The 27,015-nt window shown below is 41.8% G+C and overlaps 1 protein-coding gene across 1 annotated transcript in view; it reads right to left on the reverse strand.

Moving 5' to 3' along the window:
• PDGFRB (platelet derived growth factor receptor beta) overlaps positions 1-27,015 on the reverse strand; it is a 74,824-nt gene that overhangs the window by 21,069 nt on the left and 26,740 nt on the right. The window contains exons 2-15 of the mRNA XM_051978693.1: positions 25,881-25,968; positions 23,215-23,520; positions 20,927-21,193; positions 19,440-19,567; positions 18,840-19,014; positions 18,407-18,599; positions 15,394-15,509; positions 15,109-15,232; positions 13,582-13,793; positions 8,837-8,931; positions 8,018-8,150; positions 3,118-3,222; positions 2,172-2,282; positions 1,524-1,677 (exon numbers count right to left, since the gene is read on the reverse strand). Coding sequence (XP_051834653.1) covers positions 1,524-1,677; positions 2,172-2,282; positions 3,118-3,222; positions 8,018-8,150; positions 8,837-8,931; positions 13,582-13,793; positions 15,109-15,232; positions 15,394-15,509; positions 18,407-18,599; positions 18,840-19,014; positions 19,440-19,567; positions 20,927-21,193; positions 23,215-23,520; positions 25,881-25,899 — 2,138 coding nt within the window. The 5' untranslated portion in view covers positions 25,900-25,968. The remainder of the gene's footprint in view (positions 1-1,523; positions 1,678-2,171; positions 2,283-3,117; positions 3,223-8,017; positions 8,151-8,836; positions 8,932-13,581; positions 13,794-15,108; positions 15,233-15,393; positions 15,510-18,406; positions 18,600-18,839; positions 19,015-19,439; positions 19,568-20,926; positions 21,194-23,214; positions 23,521-25,880; positions 25,969-27,015) is intronic.

Below are 27,015 nucleotides of genomic sequence, written 5' to 3' on the forward strand. Positions count from 1 at the left end.
ACTCTATGTTCTGTGTTCTAGAGTCCCTTCTAGTTCCAACATCCCATCTTCTATATTTTAAATACCCTCTTAGCTCTATCACTCTCCTTTCTATGACTTCATGCACATAGTAGGTTATTTTGTCCAGAGCAGAACCTGCATTGTGATGAATTATTGGAAGGTGTTAATGATATACTAGAATTGGACATGTTTGGGATGAGAAGAGCACCCTTAGAGAAGTGCTATTACAGGTTCCTATATTGCTGTTCCTTCGTGCCCTTGCTTTGGGCATTCAGGACATAGGGCTGGGTAGATGAGAAGTATGTCAAGAGAAGGTAGAAGTGCATTTTCTAATGCATGGGTTCTCACTTTATTCAGTACCTTTGGGCAAAAGTACTGAAAATGACTTCCTACCCTGGAAGCAATATGTAAGGGAGGGGCTGTAAAAATAGGGGTAGCATTCCCTAACAAAGTAACAACATCTTAGAATCTTAGGGAAACATTCAAGGTTACCTAGCCCAATCCACTTTACAGGGCAAAAATTAATATTTCCTACAAGAGATAACCAGCCCTTGCTTGTATATCTCCAGTGATGAAGGACTCAGTATCACACACACACATTCACAAGCACACACACTCACACATGCACACTCATGTGCACATACTCACATTCACACGCAAACATGCACTTGCACATACTCATGCACATGTGTGCACACACATTTGTGTGAACACATACTCACACACACATACATACACACTTTATTGTATTTTGGAAAGCTGTAGATATTATAGAATCTTGGAGCTGGGCAGGATCTTAGAAATCATCCAGTCTAATTCCTAATTCTAGACAAGCTTCTTAACTATCAGGAAATTTGGCTTTCTGTTGATCAGAAATACACCTTGTATTCACTGGCTGTACTTTTGGTCACTGGGACCAAATAGAATAAACCAAATCCCTCTTTCACGTGATAGCCTTCAAATATCTATAGGCAGCTTTTTCTTGAAGATAAACATTCCAGTTCCCTTAACCATAGCTCAAGGACGTCAGACCTTTCACAATTCTTGCCCCCTCCTTCCTCTTGTAATCGCTCTGCTCCAGGAAAGGTCTGATAAGGATGAGGGTGAGAGAAAAGGAACTATAGCGGTTTCTACGCTCCACTCATTCAGTTTAGACCAGACCCCTCCACCACTATCTCTGACTACAACCTTTTTGACTATAAATAACTCAGCATTTTCCAACCTCAACCATATCCCACCCTGACCACCACGGACCACAACCCGACCTGGCCAGAGCCCCAGTTACATCACACCCTAATCCCATCCTGGGAGAAAGGGGCCAATGTGGGGCAGGTGAAGGAGCAGAGAAAAGGAGAAAAAGATAAAAGGAAAAAGGGAAATTTAGGGAAAAGAGAATAGTTTCACCCTTCATGCACAGGGCAAGGGCAACAGGATCTGGGCTGAGAGAAAAGGGAGAGAGGGTGGATGGAGCAGGAAAAAAGCCAACCTGCTTCAAGGGTAGGGATGGGAAGTACATGAGTCACCTGTGCAGCTGATGGTCAGGAGGGTCCAGGACCTCTGAGGACTGGTAAGACCCTCCTTTCTCAGGACAATGCTGCAGGAACGTGTGCTTGGTTCGATGTAGATAGTCCACGAGATCTCCATAACGGCAGTATTCTGTGATGATGTAGATGGGGCCTAGGGGAAATAGGAGTTGTGAGCACGAGAGACTATGTGTGTGTACATGTGTAAGGAACAATCCTGTTGGGTGGGCAAGGTAGTGGAAGCTAAGAGGCAAATGGTATATCAGATTGGACATGGAATTAATAAGGCCTGGGTTCAAATCCTATCCTACTTATTGGCAAATCATCTAACCTCCCTGTGCCTCAGTTTCTTCATCTGTAAAATGAGGGAATTGGAGATAATGGCCTCCAAAGTTGCATTTAGCTCTAATCTATGAACTTCTTTTATTGATAGAACAAGACAAGAATTTGGGTTTCAGGACAATCAAAACTGAGATGACCTGGGAAAATCCTCAGAAGGGGGAGGTTTCTGAGGCAGGCTGTTAGCCTAATGGATTCCCTGAATGGCATTTCTTAGAGTCACTCAGAACTTAATGTGATTCTCTAAATTTAATTCTCTCAGTCTGCCAGGATTTCTCTGGGCTGTAGGATAAGGGACGGGCGCCATACCTCCTTTAGTGCACGCCCCCAGCAGGTTGACAATGTTCAGGTGGGGCCCCAGGTGGCTCATGATCTTCAATTCGGACATAAGGGCCTGCTTCTCACTGCTCCGGGCGGTGGCTGAGACAAAAGGTTTGGAGGGTGAGAAGGGAGAAGAGGAACAGAACAGCTAAGACCCAGGCCCTTCAGAGAAGGTCATCCTAATCTAGAGCTCTGCTAATAAAACAAGCAACTCTTCAGAAAAAAAAAAATTTGGACTCACAACACACTTATAATTTAATTATTATTTGTATTTCCTCTCCTTTTTTTAGGCAAGACAATCAACAAAACAAGAAATTATTAAATGTTTTGTAAAACTAGTAAATTTCTAAGGAATAAAATGCTCATACTAAAAATTTAACAGAGCACCAACCCTGAAGTCAGGAGGACCTGAATTCAAATGTGATCTCAGACACTAAACACTTCCTAGCTGTGTGACCCTGGGGAAGTCACTTAACCCCAATTGCCTCAGCAAAAAAACAAAACAAAATAAAATAAAAATAAAAAAATAAAAATTTAACAGCTCTTGTGAGGGGGGTTGAGCAACTCTACTCCAATCTCCCCATTCCCAGAGAAAGCTTCTTCCTGGCCCCAGGACTAGCATGACTAGAAGCAATGGTTCCCAAAAAGGATTTACTACATCAGATCTCAGCCCTCTCCCCCAAGTCAGTGGGGTGGAGTTCTTCCCTGCAAACAAGGGAGAGCTCCCTAAAGCTGCCCTTACCAGACCACAAGCAAGAAAAGAAGTGGGTCTAGAATGGGGAGGGGTCTCCTAGCAGAGAGTGAAGAAGTACAGTGGGACCAGTAGATGAGAGGAATAAGGGGAAAGATGGTTGAAAAGAGAAGGTTGACAGAAGGAAAGGGGAGGGGAAAGTGATTGAGGAGGTTAAAGGAAAAGAGAGAAGGAGAAACTCACATTTTAGCATCTTGACAGCCACTTTCATTGTGGCCTGGGAGTGGCTTAGTCCATGGGCTGTGGCCTCCACTACTTGCCCAAAGGCTCCAGAACCAAGTGTACGACCTGTAAGAGAGACAAGAGGATATTCCCTTAATTCCATCCCAAGGCTGGGGGATTGTGCAGAGATTATCCACATTTCTCACTCACACCCCACTCACTGGAACCTTTGACACCTCCACAAAATCCTTTGTACCCCATCCAATCTGAGCAATGACTGGAAGAACCTGCCTTACTCCATAGGATCATTGATTTAGAGATGCTCAGAGCCAGAACATACCCTGAGAGTCTCTCCTCCATCTCCCTGAGAATTCATCCAACCTTGGTTTAAAATTTTCTGTAGGAAAAGAATTCACCAACTCCCCAAGCACTGATTCTAAAAGTGGCCTGGTAGAATGGAGTCTGGCCTTAGGGTCAGAGAGGCCTAGATTTGAACCCCAACTCAAATATTTACTAGACAAGTGACTTAAATCTCTGAGTCTCAGTTTCTTCATCTACAAAATTACGAGGTTACATTAAATGACCTCTCTAAAGTCCCTTTTAATTCTGAGTAGGAATCCTATAATCCAGGTCACTGTGTTTTAATCCAAAACCTTGGGGATATCTCTGTCTATAAGGCATTAATCCATTTTAGTTGAAAGGGGGTTAATAGGGAGGAATGTTCAGTGTTGACATGGAATCCATCTTTATATTTTTCTTAATTAAAGCTTTTTATTTTCAAAACATATGCAGGAATAATTTTTCAACATTGACTCTTGCAAAATCTTGTGTTTCAATTTTTCCCTTCCTTCCCCGCCCTTCCCCTAGTTCATCTTTATATTAACATGTAACAATAAATAGATGGGACCATCAGTGTCAGTGACTTTGGGATCAATAACTTGACCTTCACTTAGACGGCTGAGGGGTGTTAAGTCCCCAACCACCCACAGCGTTTGAGCCCCTGTTTGCTAGAAATCTTTTCTGTTCTATCCATAAATTAAATCCACTTCGTTCAAAGCCAGCAGAGGGCAGCCCAATGTAATCTGGCCGACATTTGTTCTTCCCAGTTGCCTAATCCTGGCTCATTCCATGATGGAGAAAAAAGGGAGGGGGGAATGATGTGTGGATGGCAGAATTGGGCTGGGTCGGATTGAAGGCTGTCCCTACTCCACACCCTACTCCAAACCTAATTCCTAGCCTAGTACTGCAAGGACTTTAGGGAAATGCATAGAATTTTCAGCTGGAAAGATCTCCAGAGATCATTTGAGCCCAACGTAATTTTTGCAAATAAGAAAACAGGCTCAGAGACATTTAATGAGTTGCCTCATGTCACCCAGATCTTAGATTAGAACGCTGACCTTCTAATTCCAAATTGAGTGTTCATCCCACTATCCTACATTGTTGTCACAAGCATGGAAAACCTTCCCTCCTGCAGTCCACCACTCAATACCTTTCCTCTTCTATAGGTCTCAGCCTTCAGCCTGGAGCTAGAAGCTCTGAGTTCAAATCCTATCTCAGACACTAAATGTTTGAAGTTGGGTATTAAACTCTTAAATCATCAGTTTTCTCATCTGCAACTACAAGACCCAGTCTCCCAGGGATGTTACAAAGAAGGGGTCTTGCAAACAACCTTAAAGCACTACAGATATATGAGCTATTATTATTATTTTGTGCCAAATAAATATTATTAATTAAGTTTTTAAAGCCTATCCATTTAGTCCCCAATTTTACTCATATGCTAAACTTTTTAAGCTTTTGTGGCTATTTCTAACTTTATATTCTTCAATAAACAGTGTAATAGGGACAGCTAGATGATACAATAGATAGAGTGCTGGCCCTAAAGTCAGGAAAACCTGAGTTCAAATTTGACATCAGGCACTTAATATTTCCTAGCTGTGTGACCCTGGGCAAATCACTTAACCCTAACTGCCTCAGCAAAAAAATAAAAATAAAAATAAACATTCTAATACTTTCATAATAGAATGGACATAGGTTCTTAAATCTATTATCTTTTGGGAATATTGTTTCTGTTGATTTGTTGTTATTGTTGTTGTTAGGTGAGGATGGACAGTCACTTGGTGAGTTGTGATCAAGGGGATTTCTATTCAGTTCTAGGTTGGACTAGAAAATCCCCTTCAATTATGAAATTCTGTCATATCAGGGGATTATATATATTAGCTTCAGTCTCATTTACCCCTCTTCTTTGAATGTCTATTCCTTGCAGGGGAAGATTTTGACTCCAGACCTGTGTTTAGAACAGTTTCTTTCTTTCTATCTATCTATATATCTATCAATCTCTCTCTCTCTGTCATCTATCTATCCATTGATCCATCCATTCATCTGTCTGTATGTCTATTTATATATCAATATAATTAACTATCTATATCTCTATCTCTCCATTTATCTATCATCGATCAATCCATCCATATATTTGTCTATCTATGTATCTGCTTTTAGTTGTCTATATCTTTCTATCCATTTATCTATCATCTATCCATCCATTCAATCATCCATCTATCTAATTATTTAATTTCATGGGAAATAAGCATTTGTTGAATGCCTACCATGTGAACAAGTGGCAGGTGCTTTACAAATATTTCATTTACTAATAGAGTATTGGACTAAGACCTGGATTCGAATCTATCCTCTGATGCTTATTAATTGTGTGACATTTTCTAGAAACCTTTTCGGCTCTATTGTTGTTGGATGGGCAAGTCATATAATCTCTCTGCTCCTCAGTTTCCTCATTTGTAAACTAGGGATAACAAATATCCATTATACTTTATATTATTGAGAATTTACATGTAAAGCACTCTGAAAATTTGAAAGTGCCTATTTTTACTGTTATTGATTATTAATATCAATGCTGCTTTCTTCAGGAAACCTTGAGTCACTGATATGGGTATTTCCCTTACCAATGCAGGTCCCAAGAACTAAATTCCTTGGTAAGCAAACCTCAAGAGATGGTATAGTTGAAAAAGCTGATCACCCAGCAGCCTGTCTTCTGGTGATAAACCTCGTCATCGTTAGCTGGACTGGGCCCTTTATTGACACTGTCCCACCTTGGTAGGAGCTGCTGGAACTTACCCTCCAAGTTCACAGAGTTGCCAACACACTATAACAAGGAATGGAGGAACATAGTAGATGTAGGTAGGGGAAAGGACCTCAGAGACCATCTCATTTTACAGAAGAGAAAACTGAGTCTTAAGGGGGACTAAGTCACTTGCCACAGTCACCAAGGTAGCATTAAAAGCAGGGTCAGAGTGAAATGAGCAGAACCAGGAGATCATTATATACCTCAACAACAATACTGTTTGAGGATGTATTCTGATGGAAGTGGATCTCCTCGATAAAGAGAGCCTTAATTGATCAAAGATGGACAGAAGCAGCTACACCCAGAGAAAGAACACTGGAAATGAATATAAACTGCTTGCATTTTTGTTTTTCTTCCCGGGTTATATATACCTTCTGAATCCAATTCTCCCTGTGGAACAAAAAAACTGTTCGGTTCTGCACACATATATTGTATCTAGGATATACTGCAACCCATTCAACATGTAAAGGACTCTTGCCATCTGGGGGAAGGGGTGGAGGGAGGGAGGGGAAAAATCGGAACAGAAGTGAATGCAAGCGATAATGCTGTAAAAAATTACCCTGGCATGAGTTCTATCAATAAAAAGTTATTAAAAAATTAAAAAAAAAAGCAGGGTCAGAATCCTCTGATTGCATAGCCTTTGCTATGGGTTTAGAGCACCTTGATTCGGATCCTATCCCTGACACTCACAATCTGTGAGACCTTGGGCAGACCATTTCCTCAGTCTGAGCCGCTATTTTCTCATGTAAAATGAGGGGACTTGCCTCCATAGCTCCTGAGCTCTCATCTGAGTTTTGAACTATGATCCAAGATTCAAATTAGGAAGAACAAATGCTGGTGGTTCAGGATGAACAGTCACTTGATGAATTGTGATCAAGAGGATTTCTATTCAGTTCTAGGTGGGACTGGAAAATCCCTTTCAATCATGAAATTCTGTAAAATCAGGGGATTATATTAGCTGCAGCCTCATTTACCCCTTTTCTTTGAATGTCTGTTCCCTGCGGGGAAAGATTATGATTCCATCTGCCTCAAACTGCCAATCTCTGTTGTGTCAGCCTTCTTCTCCACTTCCATCTGCCACCATAGTCCAAAGCTTCATGACTAAGAATCTGCTGTATTGGGATAGCCTTGTAACCTGTCCTTTCATTTCTTCCCCTTTAATCCATTCTGCACATCCAACCACATAAACTTTCCTAAAATATATCTGGGGGCAAGGCAGCTATATGGTGTAATAGAGCACAGGACCTGAGTTTAAATTTGGACTTGGCCACTTACCAGCTGCATGGCTCTGGGCCCTGCTTGCCTCCAAAAAACCCACATCTGGAAGTGAAACACTGCTTTTCTCAAATATTTTGGGTGGTTCTTTGTCGCTCACACCATGAAGTCCTAACTCCTCTTCTTGGCCTACAATCTGAACTTACCCTGTATATCTAGTTTATTTCTATCTAAATGAGTCATTCTGCTCTTCTCACTGTCTCTCACCTATTTAATCTCACCTCTCTGCCTTTGCTTATTTACATTGTTCCCCTTCAAGGCCATGTAAGCCTTCCTTCCTTCCTTATTCCATTCTACTTTGACCTTCTGGAACAATTATAGCAGATACCACGTAATTGAACATCTGATCCTTAAGTTAAGGATTTCTGGGCTTGTGTTAGTCCGATCTTCCCATCTTGGTGGGCATTATCTGGGTCTCTCCCACAGCTCAGGGATGGACCCGCAGAAGGGGCTTGGGACAGAGGAGCAGGGTTTTTCTGTTCCCCTCCTGGGAAGAGAAGCTGGATCACTGACCGAGCACAAGTCGCTCTCGGGGCAGTTCCCAGCTGGAGTCATAGGGCAGTTGCATGGGATCCACATAGATGTATTCATGACCATCCGAGCTCACAGATTCAATCACCTTCCAGCGGATCTCATAGCGGGGTTTCTGGGGAAGGGGGAAATAGCAATCATAGGATCATGGAAGTTAGAAAAGACTTTTACAAATCACTTAGTTCAAGGCTCAGTCTATGCTAGGAGCACAGGGTCCAGGTGCCAAGGATATCTTGGCACTCCCTCTCCAGGTAATCACGAGACAAGTGCAGAGAGGTCTGATAAAGGCTTGTCATGAGAAGTGAGATCTGTGCTGGTACAGTCTGTATGCCTTAGAGGCATTCCTGGGTACCACTAGTGGGAAGTAGCTCATTGTGGCTTGGATCCATTAATATTTGATATAAAATATTATATGTGTGTGTATACATATATATATTATATGTATATGTATATATATATAACTTCAGGATCAAGAATTTAAGTATTTTTGCTATTTAAATGACTGCACATGTATATCCTATATCAGATTGGTTACTATCTCAGGGAGGGGGAAGGAAAGGGAGGAAGGGATGGAATTTAGAACTCAAAATCTAAGAAAACAAAATAAATGTTAAAAATTGTTTTACATGTAATTGAGGGAAAATGAAATATTATTTTTAAAATTTTAATCAGCTTTAGGCTTTTTTAAAAAAGAATTTTAATTGTATTTAGGGGAAAGCCTATGCTGGGATTAAGGCTAGGGGTGGCCTGAAAGATCTCAGGCCATGTCTACATGGGAGAAAGGTTACAGGATCTACTTACCTTCTGCCACAGAATTACAAGGATGATCATGGAGATGATTGTGAGGACCACTAAGGCCAGGATGGCTGAAATCACAACCACCTTGAAGGGCAGGGCTGGAAGCAGAGAATAGGCAACTCACCCTCATATCAGGTCATCATCAAGTGCAAGGTAAAGCAAGATAATTCTGAGAAGTCCCTCCTCCCACTTCTAGTCTGGACCCCTTCTTCCTGTACAATATCATCTGAGTCTGCTCAAGAAGATACACTTTGGCTCTTTGAGTTCAGAGACCCATCCCACCCATCCCCACATCCCTCCTTCCCATCCAGACAATCCTAATACAAATGCCAAACAATCTAATGAACGAGCCAAAAGTCCTTTTCTTCCCCTGGGGACTTATGGTTAAAACTTCAGCTTTTACTTTCTAATAGAGATCCTGGATCTTCCTCATCAAATTCAGACCCTTAGCTTCCTCTCCCCAATATCAAACTTTTAGCCTCATCTCCCCAACATTTAGCTTTAGCTTCTCCCCAATTCAATTAAAATCAAATCAGTTCAGTTCAATTAAACAAATGTTTATTAAATACCTAATATATGCAGGATCCTGTACTGGGCAGTGAGAATACAAAAATAGAAAGAAAAAAAAAGACAGTTTCTGCCATCTAGAAGCTTACAATCTAATAAGAGGGATAAAATGTCTATGAATGACGTATTCATGAAGGAGTGAGATACATATAAAAGGAAGGTTCAGGTAAGCTGCCACAAGAACGTTAAAGAGGGAGAGGTCATTTTCCCATGGATGGGAAGGAAAGGTAGCGTCTATGCTGGGAAGATAGGAGAAAGCTTAGTGGAAGACCTAGAAGGGAACGATTTTAACATGAAAATGTTGGAGAAGTCTATACTAGACTAGGTGGTAGAGTGGATAAAGGACCAGGTCTGGAATTAAGAAGATTCAACTTTCTGAATTCAAATCCAGCCTCAGACCCATACTAGCTGAGTTACGAAAGGCAAGTCATTTAATTCTCTTTGCCCCAGTTTCTTGAGCTATAAAATAATCTGAAAAAGGAAATGGCAAACCACCCCAGTATCTTTGCCAAGAAAACCCCAAAAGGGTCATGAAAAGTCAGACTTAACTAGAAAATGACTCAGTAACAACTGAGATGATTTGAGCAAAAGCAGGAGTAGCAATAAGGAAGAATAAGATGAGGATGTGTCTAGAAAATGAAGTATGTGAAAGAAAATAAGATAAGATAAGGAAAGATAATGGAAAGGTAATTTGGACTCAGAATGTTGAGGGCTTTGATTGCCAGAATCAGGAAAATGATCTTTATTCAGTAGGGTCATAGGTAGTAAAGAGACACTTGAAGAGAAGAGAAATAGTGTAAGAGTGCAGAATTTGGAAGATTATGTGAGCAATGGTTGGAATGGTGGACTAGAAAAAAGGAAAAAATTGAAGGCAGAAAAACCATTGGACGCAGCATGGTTCAAGGAAAAGAACTGACTCTGGAGTTAGAGGTTCTGTGTCCAATCTTTATTTCTGAAACTTCCTACTGTGTGACTTTAAGTAAGTAACAACCTCCTCAAACCTCAATTTTCTCAGTTGTAAAATGAGGGAACTGGAAGATGACTTCCAAAGTTGTGTCTACCTCTAGATCCATTTAAAAGAGTGTTGTATTAAATCTGGGGCCCAAAGTATCAGAGTTAAATGTCAGCATAACCTTAGCAACAAATTAGGAAAGAACCCAAAATATACTCTGATATTTTGAGTCTGGGTTTCTTGGATAGGAATATAGATAAAGAAGAATGGCATGGGGAAGAGGGTTGTACTCTTAAAAAATATAGGAAATCTGGTCTCAGATACTTTCTAGCTATGTGACATTGGGCAAGTTACAGGATCTGTCTGCCTCAGTTTTTTCATCTATAAAATGGGAATAATAATAGCACCTATGTTGTAAGGTTGTTGGGAAGATCAAATGAGATAATATTTGTAAAATGCTTGACAAAGCTTAAAAGCATAAATAAATGCTAGTTGTCATGTTTTGGGGAGATGATGATGAGTTCATTGGAAAATGGTTAATTCTGGATATTTTGAAATGGGACATACAGCTGAAGTCATCAAGTCAGCAACTATAGATGTAGGACTAGAGTTCAGGGTGAGATAAAGGCAAGAAATATAGATTTGAGAGTCATCTCTTTAGAGGTGATAAATGAAGTCTTTAGAATATGATACTGTTAAAGGAGAAAAGGTAGAGAGAAAAGGGAAAAGGGTGAAGGACAAAGCCTTTGGGGGACTTCTATGTTTAAGGGACCATTAAAAAAAAGAGTATGAAAGAGCAGAAAAGGAGAAAAAGAACTTTGTGAGCACTCTATCAGAGAAGTCACTGAGGGAAGAGCATCTCATTTATTATTCTCTAGTCATTTTTGGTGTCCAATTTTGTGACCCTAATGGTCACTTTCTTGGCAAAGATAATGGAATGGTTTGTTATTTCCTTTTTCAGATCATTTTACAGATGAGGAAACTGAGGTAGGTCACTTAAGTTGTCCAGGGTCATACAACTAGTAAGCATCTTAGGCCAGAGTTGAACTTGGGAAGATGAGGCTTCCTGACTCCAGCCCTGCTATTCTATCCAAGAGGGTCAAATCTTCCAGTGAAATAAAGAAGAATGAGATGGGGAGGGGAGGAAGGCCATTTGATCTGTGGTCATTAATGACCTTGGAGAGAGAAATGTTTTAATAAAATGGGAGAATAACAATCAGATTGTAAGGGGCTAAAGAGTAGATGAATGCTGGGGAAATAGAGGCAGCAGGCATAGATTATTCTTTGAAAATGGAGGGAAGGAGCGAGACCTGTCAATAGCTTTAAGGCATAGAAAAATCAATGGATTTCATGTGAGGAAATAGAGCTGCAGTCTACGAATGTGATTTGCTTAAGACAATAAAGAAAACAAGCAATAAAAGTGAGACTATTATCTAGATATGGAGAATCCAAATCCAGATCTTTCCATTAGGCTGTGTACTGCTTTGAGTCAAGAGAAAGTTGGTTGTTTTGATTTTCTCTTTCTCCCTCCCTTCCTTTCTTCTTTCCTTCCTTCTTCCTTTTCTCTTTTTCTTTCCTTCTTTCTTTTTTTCTTTCTCTCTCTTTCCTTCTTTTTCTCTTTCTCTTTCTCTCTATCTTTCCTTCCTTTCCTTCTTTTTTGCTTTCTTCTTTCTTTTTCTTTCTCCCTTTATTTCTTTTTCTTTCCTTTCTTCCTCCCTTCCTTCTTTCTTTTTTCCTTATTTTCTTTCCTTCCTTCCTCCTTTCCTTTCCTTCTTTCTTCCTTCCCACTCTCTCTCCTTCCTTCATCTGTTTCTTTGTTTGGATTAGAGAGAACAGAGTATGTTTGCAGTCAGCCAACAAGTGTTTATCAAGCACTTACTGTGTACTAGGAATAATAATAGGTGCTAGGGATACAAACTAAAAAAAAGGCAAATATAGATAAGGATACACTTCTGAATCCTATCCTCAAGGAGCTTACATCTAATGGAGGAGACAACAAGCAGGGGAGAATGAGCAATGGAATTCAGGAAAGAGGCTGGAAATCTTTGAAAGAGAGAAGACAGAGGGAAACAGAACAAGGTACTGAGGAAGAGGTAAGAGCAGAGGTGTTAACCGTAGTAAGAAGAAAGATGCTGAGAAAAGGAACCCAGGTTTGGAATCACCAAGGAGGGGAATGGGATGAAGATTCCCTAATAGAAATAAAAAGATGATGTTCTTTGGAGAGGAGGCCAAAGTTGAAGTGAGAGATCATCACTTTGTAGTCAACCCAAGAAACCTGGTTTTATGAATCACTCCCAAAGTTTTGGCTGCATGTGGATGGGGCAGAGATGCCAGACCCCCATTGTCAGATCCTCTTTTCCCCAGTGTCAAGCCTTCAGCCTCTGTCTCTCCCTTCTTTATTAGGCGTCCCTTCCCCATTTTTCCTCCCTCTTCTCTTCTAACTGTTGACTTGATCCATCGATTGAGGCCTTTTCTTTATTATTCCCCACTCTGAAAGTACTCCCCTCATCGCCGGACCCTCTCCAGGCTGGTGAGCTATTTCTCCTGCCTGCTTTTCCATGTCCCCAGATCCCCTCTAGGCAAGCTGTCTTTTCCTTCTAAAGCTAATCATTCAGTGATTGGAAATCCATTGGTCTTGCAGTCAAAAGACCATAATTGTTGTCTGTGTTCTGATGCTATTGTGTGACTACAAGCAAGTCACTTAATTTTTTTATAATAAAACCTAATGTAATAATGTTTGCATTACCTGTTCACAAGCTTGTTGTGAGAAAGGTGCTTGGTAAACTTTAAAGTGCCAGAGAGAGGTGTGCTAATATCATTATTACTGTCCTGTTATCCCCTGTCTCTATCTGACTAAGTTCTTGCCCCACAAAAAGCATTTGTTCCTCTATCTGCATAAGATAATACTTTAGAAGATGCTTCTCTTCTGGTCTGCTGCAGCCTCCTCAGTTCACTCTGTCCAGAACTTGGGCCTCCACAGAGTGGTACCTGATCTGGGCTTTTGCTGGGGGCTGGAAGGAAGAACAATCGGCCTCCTTAGAGCTGTGGGAGGAGGTTCGTGAGGCACACCTGTATCTGGGGTCACCAGCAAATTCATTCATGTGCGATCATTATATCTAGATATGAACATGGACCTGCATGGTCACAAAGAGCATGGGATGTCTTCAAGGCCAGTGATGCATAAGAGAAAGAGAGATCGGTTATTATGGCTGTGGGCCTTGGGACTCACAGTGTGGAACAATGGTGACTTCCTTGCTGTCTCTCCCCAAGAGGTTGTACACGTCACAGATGACAGAGAGGGGCTGGTCCACACGTTGTAAGCGCAGGATGCTGACTACCTCAAACAATTTCTCTTGCTCCCAGTAGGTCACATTGGTTTCCAATTGAGTTTCCTCCTTGGAGCTGTTCCCCAGTGGGGTAGGCAGAACATCACGGGGACACCTATTTGGGATGGAACCCCAGCATGAACAGCTTTGTCCTATTTTATCCAGTTCACCAGTCTATCATTTTACCCATCAGTCTAACCATCCTCTATCCCAAAACTCTTTTTTGCCTCTGGACTGCAAGAGTCCTTTATCAGGGGTCCATGAGTTGTTGTGTTTTCTTAATATAGTTTTCTAGTTGTATCAATAGAATTAGTTTTTAAAATAATTATAGGTATTTTATTTTATGCATTTAAAAATATTATTCTGAGGAATCCATAAGCTTCACCAGATCCCTCAAGGGATCCATGATGCAAGGAATCCTTCTTCTATCAACAGACTCTTATTATGTCCCAGGCACCTTGCTAAGCACTGGGGGATTCAAAGAAAGGCCAAAAAAATTAGTCTCTGCTCTTGAGGAGCTCGCAGTCTAATGGGAAAGACAATATCCAAACTATGTTCAAGCAACATATATATGCAGGATAACTTGGAAATAATCAACTGAGAGAAGGAATTAACATGAAAAGGGATTAGTAGAGATCTCTTGTAGAAAGTTGATCTAGAATATTTTCTTCTGTCCCCATTTACCCTTGAGGGGTTTTTTGGCTTTGCCAGAAAGGAATAGTAGGTGCTGGGATAATCTAACCTATTGATGATAGGCTTAGAGAAAATCTTCTTTTTCACCAACCCCCCACCATATCAGAACCTCTTATTCCTCAGTGGCCAACTAGATTTTTTATAATTGCTGCCCTGTCTTGCTCTCCCCTCTCCTCCCCCAAGGCTATCTTGGTCCCAGATGAATTGCTATGTGTAGCCAGAAGGAGAAATTCCAAGGAGAATAAAGGAGCTCTGAAGATCTCATTCCTGCCAGCTCTCTGGAACTGGCCTGTCTTAGTGAGTGAATTAAAGGGCCAACAGCAGCTTTGGCAGGAAATTACTTGGTAAGGTATAGAAGCATGCTGTCTGTAGAAATCCTATAGGTCTCTCTTTCTGATTGTTTTAATGACAAAAGAAATCATCTCTACCTTGGGACAATGGAAGAGCCAAAAAACAGGAGAATGGGTGAAATGCTATATTAGTTCTTCTCCATTTGGGCTCCCAGCCCACACCCAAGGATCTGATGATTCTTTGGATTCAGGTGTTTTGGATGCATGTTCCTGCAGGACCATTAGAATGAGGACAGGGAAATTTTTGTTTTTCTTTGTATTTTCTGAATTTAGCACAGGGCCTGACACATAATTAGCATCTGATAAATATTTGTTGATTGATTTGCCCTTTGTTTGTGTAGTCAAAGGCCTTGGGCACTGCCACCTGGGATTGGAGTCTCTACTCACCTCTTAAAATCACTGCAACTGAACCAGTTAAGGACAGGCTGTGGCATCCCCTGACTTCGGCAAGTGAGGAGTTGCTCCCCACTGCTGGGGTGGCTCTCACTCAGATCCATCACCTTAGCGGGAACTGTCCAAAATAGGGCAAGAAAGGGGGGGGTCACTATGGAAGTAGGGGGAAAGAAGATCAGCTAGGTCAGGGACAAGGGAAGGCAGGGAAGGAATTGAGGAAAATGGAAAGCTAAGAGAGGAAAAGGAGGAAAAGAAGGGGAGGGGATGACCTCTTCTTACCATTGATCTGCAACTGGAAGGAGAATGAGTCAGCAGCATCATCATGGAAGGCTCTGAGGGTATAATAACCGCCTTCATTCACCTTTACTCGTACTAAGGTCAGCTCTGACACATATCTGGAAAGCCATATGCAGGAAGGAAGCATCATAGAATTATGATATCTTAAAGCTGGAAAGTACCCTAGAAAAATATCCCCCCAACTGTCCCACCTGTAAATTTCCCTATTTTTTTCAAATGCACCACCATCTGCCAAGCATCCAACTTTGTAATCTTGGAATAATTCTTTTTCCCTTCAGTCCTCCCTTAATCCTATTGTGAGAAGTGGATGGGCATTTAATATTTTGTTTCTTATACTATCAGTTGTGAATTTTCATTTCTCAATCTCTCTCCCTTTCTCCCCACTCATTTTTAGCCTTGACTATTACAATAGCTTTCCAATTGGTCTCCATGCTTAGAATCCCTCCATTCTGAAATCCATCTTTCATATAGTTGCCTGATTAAGCTACTTCCCTGCTCAAGAAGTTCAGTAGTTCTCAATTTATTACTTTTCAGATAAAATAAAAATTCCTCAGTTTGACATTTAAAACGTAGTGTTTTTAGACTTATTTCATATCACTCCTCTCCATATACTCTAGGCTCCAGGGGAAAGTGTCCTATTTGATTTAAGCCATCAAATTCTATTGTCCAAAACCCATCTCCTGCCTCCATGTCTCTGAACAGTTATATTTATGTTTTCTCTCCCCATCATACTGCAAGCATGTTAAAAGCAGAAATTGCCTTTTGCCAAATTTCTGTGCATCTTTAGCACAGACAGCTAAGTGGTAAAGTGGCTAGAATATCAGCCCTGGAGTCAGGAAAATCTGAGTTCAAATTTGGGTTTAGATATTTATTAGTTGTATTAACCTGTCACTTAACCCTGTGTGCCTCAGTTTCTTCATCTGTAAAATGAATTAGAGAAGGAAATAGACTTATCTTTGCCAAGAAAACTCCAAATGGGGCCACAAAAAAAATCATACACAATTAATTGACTAAATAAGAATAATATTTTTAGGACAGTGTCTGGTACATGGTACTTAATAAGTGTCTATTAACTTAAGTCAATGTTCTCTCTTCTCACCTTGACTTCTCAGAATCTCTAATTTCCTTCAAACTTCATCCCACTTTTAACTTGATCCAGAAAGCCTTTCCTGATCTCTATAGCTGCCTCTTCTAAAATTATGCTGTATTTTTGTATCTGTGTATCTTCTCACTATCTTTCCATCTTCCTCTTCAAGTAGAATGTAAGCCAGTCAGGAACTGCTTTTGTTGACTCTAACACAGTGTCTTTCACATAATGAACTCTTAATGATTATTGAACCGAATTGAATCTAAACCTCTAATTTTAAAGATGGTATAACTGAGGCATAGGGAATAAATGTGATTTGTTCAAGATAATGGAAACAGTATTAGAATTCCAGTCTTCTGACTTGAAATTTAGCCTTCTACACACTAGGGAAGGGGTCAAAGTCAACAGAAGGCTTTCCTTGGACTGCCAGGGCCAACATTAGGGCCCAGAATCTAGATTTCTAAGCTGCTAGTACAGCTCTGTCTCTAGTAAGAGTGAGGGGTCATCTGCTGTTGTGATGGGACAAGGGCCCCCGGAGTGTGTGTGTGTGTGTATGTGTGTGTGTGTGTGTGTGTGTGTGTGTGTGTGTGTGTCTGTACATGTTTGTATAGCTGTGCAAGAGTAGGGGGTAGAGGAGAGTAATTAGAATATAGAGGTCAATGACCCATAGACAGCCAAGCAGTCAGTACAGGCGGCCTCCTTTCTTCTCTCCTTCCTTCCTCTCCTCTCCTTTTCCCTCCCCTCTCCCCTCCTCTCTTTTTCTCTTCTCTCACTTCCCCTCCTTTATTTTCCTCTCCTCTCCTTTTCTCTCCCCTCTTCCCTCCTCTATTTTTCTCTTCTCTCACTTCCCCTCCTTTATTTTCCTCTCTCTCTCCTCTCCTCTCCTCTCCTCTCCACTCTTCTGAGTATATTGTATAAAGGGAAAGCTTATGTCTGAGACCCCATGATACCATCTCTTCTACCTCTTCTCTGAACCCTTCTCCTCTCTCTCCATCCCTTCTGTCTCTTCTGAAATTCTGATCTCCACAGACTGGGTACCATGACCTTGGGGTTACTTACCCCTACATCTTAATGACCTCCCTCTGCCCTCTTCCCATCACAGAGCTGTAGAAACAAGTGCACACACACACACATACACACACACACACACACACACACACTCCTCTCCTTTTCCTCTCCCTCTTTTTTTTCACTTCCCAGCTCCTGAATGGCTCATGTCTGGGTTCCCACTTTATTGCTTGGTCTCTCCTGTATCTCTGACCTCCACCCAGAGTACTCCCTCCTTCACTGACATTAAGGAACAGGACAGGAAAAGTGCCCAGGGTTCAGAGAAATCAGAGAAAGCTTAAAAGAAAATCTGGGGGTGCATGGCATTGGGTTAGGAAAAGCAAGGGGTCAGTGACATTGGCTTCTGTGGCTTCCTCTTCCACACATGTGTACTAAGACAAGGAGGAAGAGCCAAAGGGCTAGCTTATCTGACTTAGGAAGGGAAGAATAGGTGTTTTGCAACTGATAACTTCAAAGGCCCTGTGGAAGAAAGCATAGAGCCCACCATCTTTTATGACCTCCACCCAGAGTTCTCCCTCCTTCACTGACATTAAACACTGGCTCTTGCAAGAGGGGTCACTTAGATCCCCTTTATCCTTTCCACTCTCATCCCTGTCTCTCCCAACAATAGCTCCAGCCCCAGACAACACTCTTTTCATTCAGGCCAAAGCCTCTTGGTGCCATTAATGCCTGCTGCCCTGGGCTCCATCCAGTCAGTGATACTAGAAATATATCTTTAGGAAAGACATCAATTGCAGACCAGAAGGTGTCCGGCAGAGATGAACCCTGATACCATGCTAGAGAAGGAGAGAGTATAACTTTCATCCACATATTGGCTTCCCAACAAGGAGTTTGGCTTACCTCGTCTCAGACAAATTCCTGGTGGAGATAGAGATCTCACTGGCAGTTCCAGAGCCCAAAGTCTGGTTGTCCTTGAGCCACACAATGGTGGGTGCAGGGTATGCTTCGATGAACATCTGCAGGGTTCGACTCTTGTGCAGTTCAGCAAACTCCAGCTCATCCAACTCCCCCAGAAATCTCACAAACCCTTTGTCTGAAGGAGAAAACGAGATTGGAATTTCAGAAGAGACAGGAGCTCAGAAGGGATGGAGAGGAGAAGGACTCGGGGAGAAGGTAGGAGAGATGGCGAAAGATGCAGAGATCACAGAGACTCCCCCTTCACATAATACACCCAGCCTGGTCTAAGACCGTTGCTCTTTCCTTCCTCGAGGTTGGTTCCATCCCCATTTGTTTGGCCCGTGGATTCAGAGTGAGGGCTGGGCTTTGTACTCACCCACCACTGTGACGTTGACTCCTTTCATGTCCCTGTGGCCATTGTAGCTCTCTGAGACATTGCAGACATAGGTACCGGAATCTCCCAGCTCGGCACTGGGGATATGCAGGATGGAGCGGATGTCATACTCTAAGCCCGACAGGAAATCTGTCACTGGCTCCACCAGCCGCTTACTCTGCAGGGACAGGACAGGGAAAGTGCCCAGAGTTCAGAGAAATTGGGGAAAGCTTAAAAGAAAATTTGGGGTACATGGCATTGGGTTAGGAAAAGCAAGAGGTCACTGACATTGGCTTCTGTGGCTTCCTCTTCCACACATGTGTACTAAGACAAAGAGGGAAGAGCCAAAGGGCTAGCTTATCTGACTTAGGAAGGGAAGAATAGGTGATTTGCAACTGATAACTTCAAAGGCCCTGTGGAAGAAAGCATAGAGCCCACCATCTTTTATGACCTCCACCCAGAGTTCTCCCTCCTTCACTGACATTAAACACTGGCCCTTGCAAGAGGGGTCACCTAGATCCCCTTTCTCCTTTCCACTCTCATCCCTGTCAAGACTAGACCACCTACCACCCTTCCCACATCTCCCCCCGATTGTCCCCTCACCTCCATTCGAGGGTAAGTCCAGTCAAAGTTCACCACTTCATTACCCTTCACAATGCAGAGCACAGTGATGTTCTCACCCTTCCGCACCACACTCTGAACTGCATTCACAGAGACATTGATGGATGACACTGTGGAGAGAAAGAAGAAAATGATTCTGAGCTAAGCAGCCAAGTTCAGGGAATGGCAGCAGAAAGAAAGAGAGAATATACCTGATAACAGATTCAGGATTTGGGAAGGGAACCTCATCGGCCGAATTTAATAAGATGAAAGTGAAAAGGAATGAAGTAAGAAGTTGCCACATGTGGCAAGAGAATTCACTGGCTCTGGATTCAGTGATTATGACGTCAAATCCTGCTCTCAGTAGTTACTATCTGAGTGTAACATTCATTTAGTTTCCCTCGTTATTTTCCTAATCTGTGAAACTCTGGGATTGAATTTATTGGCCTCTGAGGTCTCTTCCAATTTAAGTCTTTGACCCTATAATCCCATCAAAGACATGTACTATGGTGGACATGGATATGTTGATTAAATTGAATTGAGTTTGTTAAACTCAATTGCACTGGCATCCAGAACCAGACTAACTTCTACAGTACAATCGGGTTGTTTCTCTCTGGAGATCTATGGAAAGACACAGGCAAAAATCACATAAGACAAACCCACACATCAAAAACTCTTCACACACCAATGATCATTTCACTTCTTTGATCCTCCATTCCCTCATCTGTAAAATGAAGAGACTGGACTTGATGAGCTCTGAGGTCCCTTCTAGCTCTAAATCCTAGAATCCTAAGCTCCTAGGTGACAACTCCCCTTAGTTTTCAGTGCCTCAATTTTCTCATGAGATGCAATTAGTATCAACTGCCCCTGCCTATCTCATATGGCTATCATGAGGTTCACAGAAGGTAATGGTGACAAAAATGCCTTGGAAAACATTTTGAATTGACATATTGGTGGGATGATGATTATTATATGTAAACTTGTATTGTTGATATAGATAATTTATCGACTATTCATAGATAAGCTTAGAATATGGGGACAGACTAAGAGAAGACTGTACTCTGTCCTTAGTGCTATAATATGATTCTTAATTGGAAATGGGATTTATGGGGCTAAGAAGTTGAACACTCAGTATCTAACAAATGGCAAGCAATTCAGGGCTGTAGTGGATGGAGTGCTTCCATCTGGAGTCAGGAATATTCATCTTATTGAGTTCAAATCTGGTCTCAGACACTTCCTAGCTATGCGACTCTGAACAAGTCACTTAACCCTAATTTCCTCGTTTATAAAATAAGCTGGAAAAAGAAAAAGGCAAATCACTCCAGGATCTTTACCAAGAAAACCCCAAATGGGGTTACAAAGACTGAAGAACTAATAAGCAATAACAACTCTAACAGTCTGGCACATAGAAGGGGATAAATCAATGCATAATTATTTATTGAGGGGAAATTGGTGCGAGGGAAGTTGGCCCAGGAGTTCGAGATCCTCACCTTGGATGCGGTAGACATAATAAGCGTCAGAGTCTACCTCCCTCTCATCAATGATGGTTTTGCAGATGTAGGTCTTGTCCTCAAAGGGGCCAGTGAATCCACGCTGGTGGTCATAGGCAACAGGCAGGGACACGTCCACCTTCTTCTCATGCAACGTCACCACCAGTTTGGGGTCAGTCACTCTACATGGGATTGTGGTCTCACTGTCTCCCGTGAAGAAGATGAACAACTCTTCAGGATCCACAGGGAGGAAACCCACAGAGGAGTCTGCAGAAAGGACGATGAGAGTATGAGGGTGGACAAGGATAAGAACAGAAGCGAGAACCCTAGGGGCAGAGCCAAACATTGGCCACTGGGGAATGTCTGCTGGGGACCCTCCCCACTTGTCAAAAACCCATCCTCCTGCCTCCTGTCTTGCCAGACATTAAGAGAAAGGTCAATAAAATATAAGGTTATCAATATAGGGTGGCAGCCAGATTGAGGAGGTCTTGGTGGTCTAGACAGAGGAGTCTGGACATTAGGGAGCCAGTGATGATTTTTAAACCAAAAACAAAACAAAACAAAACAAACAAACAAAAAAACAATCCATGATCAGAGATGTTCATTAGGAAAATTAATCAAGAAAAGTATGCAAGATGGATTAGATAGGAGTTAAATTAAAAGTTGGAGTTCTGAGAAGGAAGCTATTACAAGAGTTCTTGGGGGCAGTTAGAAGGCACAGTGGATAGAGCAGGAAAGATTGAGTTCAAATCCAGTCTCAGAGACTTACTAGCTATACGACCCCAGACAACTCATTTAATCCTGATTGCCTCCAAAAAAGAAAAATAAAGTCTTCACAATAATTGGATGGAAGAGTTGGCACTAATACAAGTTTCCTGACTCCCAAATCAAAGCTCATATCAGGGTTAGAGGTACCTCAGAATCTACTTTTTCTTCAAGATCCAGTTCATCTTACATTCTCTAGGAGAATCAAAACTGCTATTGAGCTCTCCATAGGGCATAATCACAAAGTGAAAGAAACCTCAGAAATCACCCAGTGTACCCATTACTGAACAGAAATTCTTTCCATAACATCCCCCAAGTAAAAGGGAACTCACTATCTCCCATTCTGCTATGAGATATTGATATTGATATTAACTGTTGGAAAGTTACATAGTATTTGGATGAGAGTGAGAAACAGCAAGGGATAGTGAAAAGAACATTAGTTTTGGAATTAGATCCTGGGTTCAGATCCTGACTCTAGCACTTACCAGCTGTGTGACTTTCAGTAAGTAATATTACCTTTCTGTACCTCAGTTCCCTTATCTATAAAACGGGGAGATTATAATATCCTATATTAGTTTTTTTTTTTAATATGGCTATTGCAAAGCTCAAATAAAATACTGTGTATTGAAGTACTTGGTAATCCAAAAAACACTCTATAAAAAGTTGTCATTACGATTGACCTTCAGTACACCATGTAATATTATTGCTTTCTTTTTATGCAGGTCCTAGCTCATCAGTTAGATTATCAGCCTTTTGTGGATCGGGATTGTGCCTTTACACCTCTTTGCACCACCCACAGTACCTAGCAAAAGATGCTACAATTGAGTAGAGCTTCAGTACGGGTTTGTTCATACTGATGCTGCTTCAGCAATGCAATTTAACAAACATATTAAATTTACTAAGCTTAACAGTAAGCTCTCTCTAAGTGAATCTCACCAGAAAAAGAGATAAGAATGAGAAACAATACACAAGTAAGCTCCAAATAACCTTGAAGATTCCGCAAATAAACTGTATTAGATTAAACAGAACTTTTTCCCACAACTATCTAGATATAACATGAAACATAAAAATCTAAAAACATTTTGAATAGCTACTGCCTGAATGCTCAAAAATTTTCAAATTATATGGAATGAAAAAAAATTGCAAAATATAGATTAGTAGAAAAAATAAAAACTATATAAAAAAAGAAAGAAATATGTTTCCTCTGTCATCCTGAATATCACTGGGGCTCTCCCCAAGTTGCATTAGGTGAGTCTAAAGAAGATAAGCTCAAATCCCAATACACTTATTTAATCACAAAATGCACTCTTTTTATCCAACTTCATAATAATTCAAAGAACATTAAATCTATAAGAATAATAGTGAGATGATAACTTGTGTCCAGAACTTTTCAATCTGAACACCTGTCCCAAAAGACAAGAATGAAATTACAGTGTGATGGTGATGGTGGCAAAGCCCAGGATCCTGGTAGATTGCTGTAGGGAGGAGGAGAGGATACATTGGATCCCAGAGCCTCCACTCACCTGGCACAAAGATGTAGACCCGCTTCTGCCCACCAAACTCCAGGCCTTGGGAACCATTGTAGGAACATATGTATTCTCCTGTGTCAAGACCAGTGACGTTGGTGATGGTCAAGATGCTGGAGAAGGTGCCATCTTGGGCCTCAAAAACAGGTGGTGGGGTCTGCTGGGGAGTCTTTTCCCAGACCACCGGGGCATCCCCTGTGCAAGTCAGGACAAAGGTGCTGGAGATGTTGAGAACAAACTCTGAGCCATGGGGGGTTATCTTCAGTGCCTCGACCTCGAGCAATAGCACCAGCCACAACCAAGCTTGGAGAGGAAAGGAGACAAAAGGGAGAATAAAGGGCCCATTCAGAGCTTATTTTATTTCTGCAATTCCAAATAGATCAGGGCTTCTTAAACTTTTTCTACTTACAAGAAATTTTTACATGACCCCATATATATAGGTATATAAAATAGGTATACAAACCAAACATTTGCTGATAATAAATCACAATTTTGTGACCCCCACATTCAATGCTGAGACCCCATATGGGGTTGTGAATGAGTTTAAGAATCTTGGGAACAGAAAAAAGAACATTGTATTTGGAGTCAGAGTACCTAGACCTTGCTAGTTACTTATCTGTGTAAGTTTTAACAAGTCATTTTATCTCTCTTGGACTCAATTTCCTCACCTATAACATGGGAGATAGTTAGACTTTTTATGGGCCTTTCTAATTGGTAAATCCTTTAAGCCTATTTCTATTAGCACACAGTTCCATCCACAATCCATATCTCTAGGCAGAATATCTTCATTCAAAATAGCAAGCGCTGCACCTTCTGCTCATCTCCAGGTCTCGTCCCTCTGCCCACTATGGGGAGTGGATTGAGAAAGCCAGCCCAGTTCACTCTGGCATTCCCAGCCCTGCCCCAGAATCCTTGCTCTCTAGTCTCCTCATTTGTTCCTTAACCTTGCCCCCCTCCCACATCTGCCCAAGTCTCAGCTTCACAATTCCCAGCAATGAAACTAGTCGTGAGTCAAGGAGCAGCAGAAGGAAATCCCTAGGAAACAATCTCCAGGCTTCTGACTTCCTGCATTGTTTCCTAGGTCATTTCCTGCCCTTCTTGCCCTGCTGCCATTCCCTTGCTAGGCTTGGGCCAGTTGGCCTGTGGCCCAAAATCCCAGAACTGCTCTGGGACAGGGGAGGAGTTAGAGCCATTTGAGAAACTGGGACATGGATGAGAAGGGTCAAGAAGGAAGAAGATGGCAGCAAGATTTACTCTAACTACCTGAAGGTCTTATAATGACCACACAACACACATTACACTTTCCTGCCCACCCCCATTTTTATTCATTTTTGTCTCCCTCAGAGTACCAATGCAGTATCCTCTGTACTCAGCAGATGCTTAATATTTAAGTAATTGTTTAATGAATAAAAGATTTAAGGAATTAGTCTGATTGGTTGATTGGTCACTTTATCATTTGCTCCATCAGTCTAGATTTCATTTCATACACACATAGCAAAGAAACTTGCTCACCCTTAGACAAGGTTTGATAGGCCAGACTCCATGAATTGGACTGGGAATTGTGCTTAGGAGAATTAGTGGGGGGGACTCTGGCAGGGGCTGAGAGATGATAGGGGGAGGACCTCAGAGAAATAGGTTTCTTACATGAAAATGGATCAGAGATGTTAGACAGAAGCATCTGAAAAATGTATTAACCTGAACAGAAAGAGTAATCACAGAAATAAAGAGAGATTAGAGTACCTAAAGAGATAAGAGCTGGGTGAAGTGAAACAAGAGAGTCTTCCTGGATAAGGTGAATTTGTATGAGGCATTTGGTCCTTTTCAATAACAAGATGATTCAAGGCAATTCCAACAGACTTGTGATGGAAAATGCCATCTGCATCCAGAGAAAGAACTATGGAGACTGAATGTGGATCAAAGCATAGTGTTTTCACTTTTTGTTGTCGTTGATGCTGTTTGCTTGGTTTTTCCCCCTTTTCATTTGATTTTTCTTCTGTAGCATAATGAGTATACACATATGTTTAGAAGAATTGCACATGTTTAATCTATATTGCATTGCTTATTGTCTTGGGGGGGAGGGGAGAAAAATTTGGAACACAAGGTTTTGCAAAGTTGAAGGTTGAAAACAATCCTTGCATGTATTTGGAAAATGAAAACACTATTAAAAAAAAAGAAAAAGAAAAGGTGAGTTTGAAGGATAAGAAGATAATGGTTTGTAAAATAGAGCAAGCATTCCAAATAAGAGGAATAAAAAGTTCAGAGAGAGGCACAAAAGTCATGTGGGAAAGGGTGGGAGGTCCTACAAGAAAGATAATGAGACAGGAGGCATTTGAGGAATGGTTTGGTCAGGATGTAGAACATGGAAGGATAAGAAAAGTATTTGGATTGCTTGTGTTGGGAAATATGGGGCTACTGAAAAACAAGGATGGAGTGAATTCCTTCCAATGACCCATTTCAAAGATGGGGAAAATGAGGTTTGAAGTCACTTTGGAAGCATGGTAGGGAAACTGAGTTTCCAGATTCCTGTAGTCTATCTTCTGGCTTGCTCTCCTTTCCTTTAGGATATCTGATCCAATGAGCCATTATTTTGTTTTCTTCTCCCCATCCCAGCTCATGCTCCCCTATGCCTCTCCCCTTCCCCCCCCCCCCACATACATACTTACTTGAGAGAACAGGAAGCATCTTCAGACCTGAAGGCAGCACTGGCTCTCACACTGGGGCCCAGCTGAGTCCCGTCCCTGCCTTTCTGTCCTGTCAAAGAAATCTGGATCAGGGCCAACACAGGAAGTGTGTGAAGGGGAATAGGACAAGGGAAAATGTTAGGAAAATGGGGAAAAGGAGAAAGAGTAAAAAAGGGAAAATGAATAAAGATGAGAAAAAAAGGGAGAATAGGAGAGGGAAAGATTAAAAAAAAAGGAGAGGGAAGAGAAAAAGCTGGAGAGTCATGGGGCTATGTGTTGGGTGATTTCTGAGGGAGAGATAAGAGGTATGGTTCAAACTCCCCTGAAGAAGAAGGAGCGTGAGAAACGAGGGAAGAGGAGAATCCCTGAATTCCTCTATAACTTGCAATCCTAGAGGGGCCTAGCTTAGAGGTAGGGTAATCATAGTTCTTGAATATAAATCAGAGACACATGGTCTGATAAGGAGATGCCTTCAGCCAAACCTCATTAAAAGTGCTTTTCTTTACTTAAAACCAGGACTGTAGGAAAAAATCCCATAGGGTAATCACCCCTATATGGTCAGTCTGACCAATTACCCATCTCCCATGTTTTCCATTATCATCAAGCTTTGAGAAGGATCCCTATTTCCTCCTCCCTCAGCCCCAGCTGGGTCAGCTCAGCCAGTCCAGATAGAGGAAATCACCACTCAGCCTCTTCACCCATCCCATCACTTCTACCCAGCCACCAATCACCAGGCTTCATGTTTCCTTTAAACCTATGTCTCTAAAGCCCTCCCCCTACCATCTCTCAGCCCCTGCCAGAGTCCCCCCACTAATTCTCTTAAGCAGAATTCCCAGTCCAGGCTACTTGGAAAAGAGATATAAAAGACCCACTCTGGGGAGGAAAAAGGGGGGGAGCTAACCAGTGTCCAAAGAGCTCCCACGGGGAGGGGGAGAAAGCACAACAGGAAATGAGGGTGGGCGGGAAAAGAAAACAGAAGGGAGAATTCTGACCGTCGGAATTTGATGGGGGGCAGGGGCTATTCCTACCTCCAGGCCATAGCTAGGACCAAAGCATAGAGGGTGGAGGAAAAGTGTAGTCCCTTTCTTAGGAGGCCCCACAACTTCCCCCCAGAAGG

Source organism: Antechinus flavipes, chromosome 2, assembly GCF_016432865.1.
Source record: "Antechinus flavipes isolate AdamAnt ecotype Samford, QLD, Australia chromosome 2, AdamAnt_v2, whole genome shotgun sequence".
Lineage (NCBI taxonomy): Eukaryota > Metazoa > Chordata > Mammalia > Dasyuromorphia > Dasyuridae > Antechinus > Antechinus flavipes.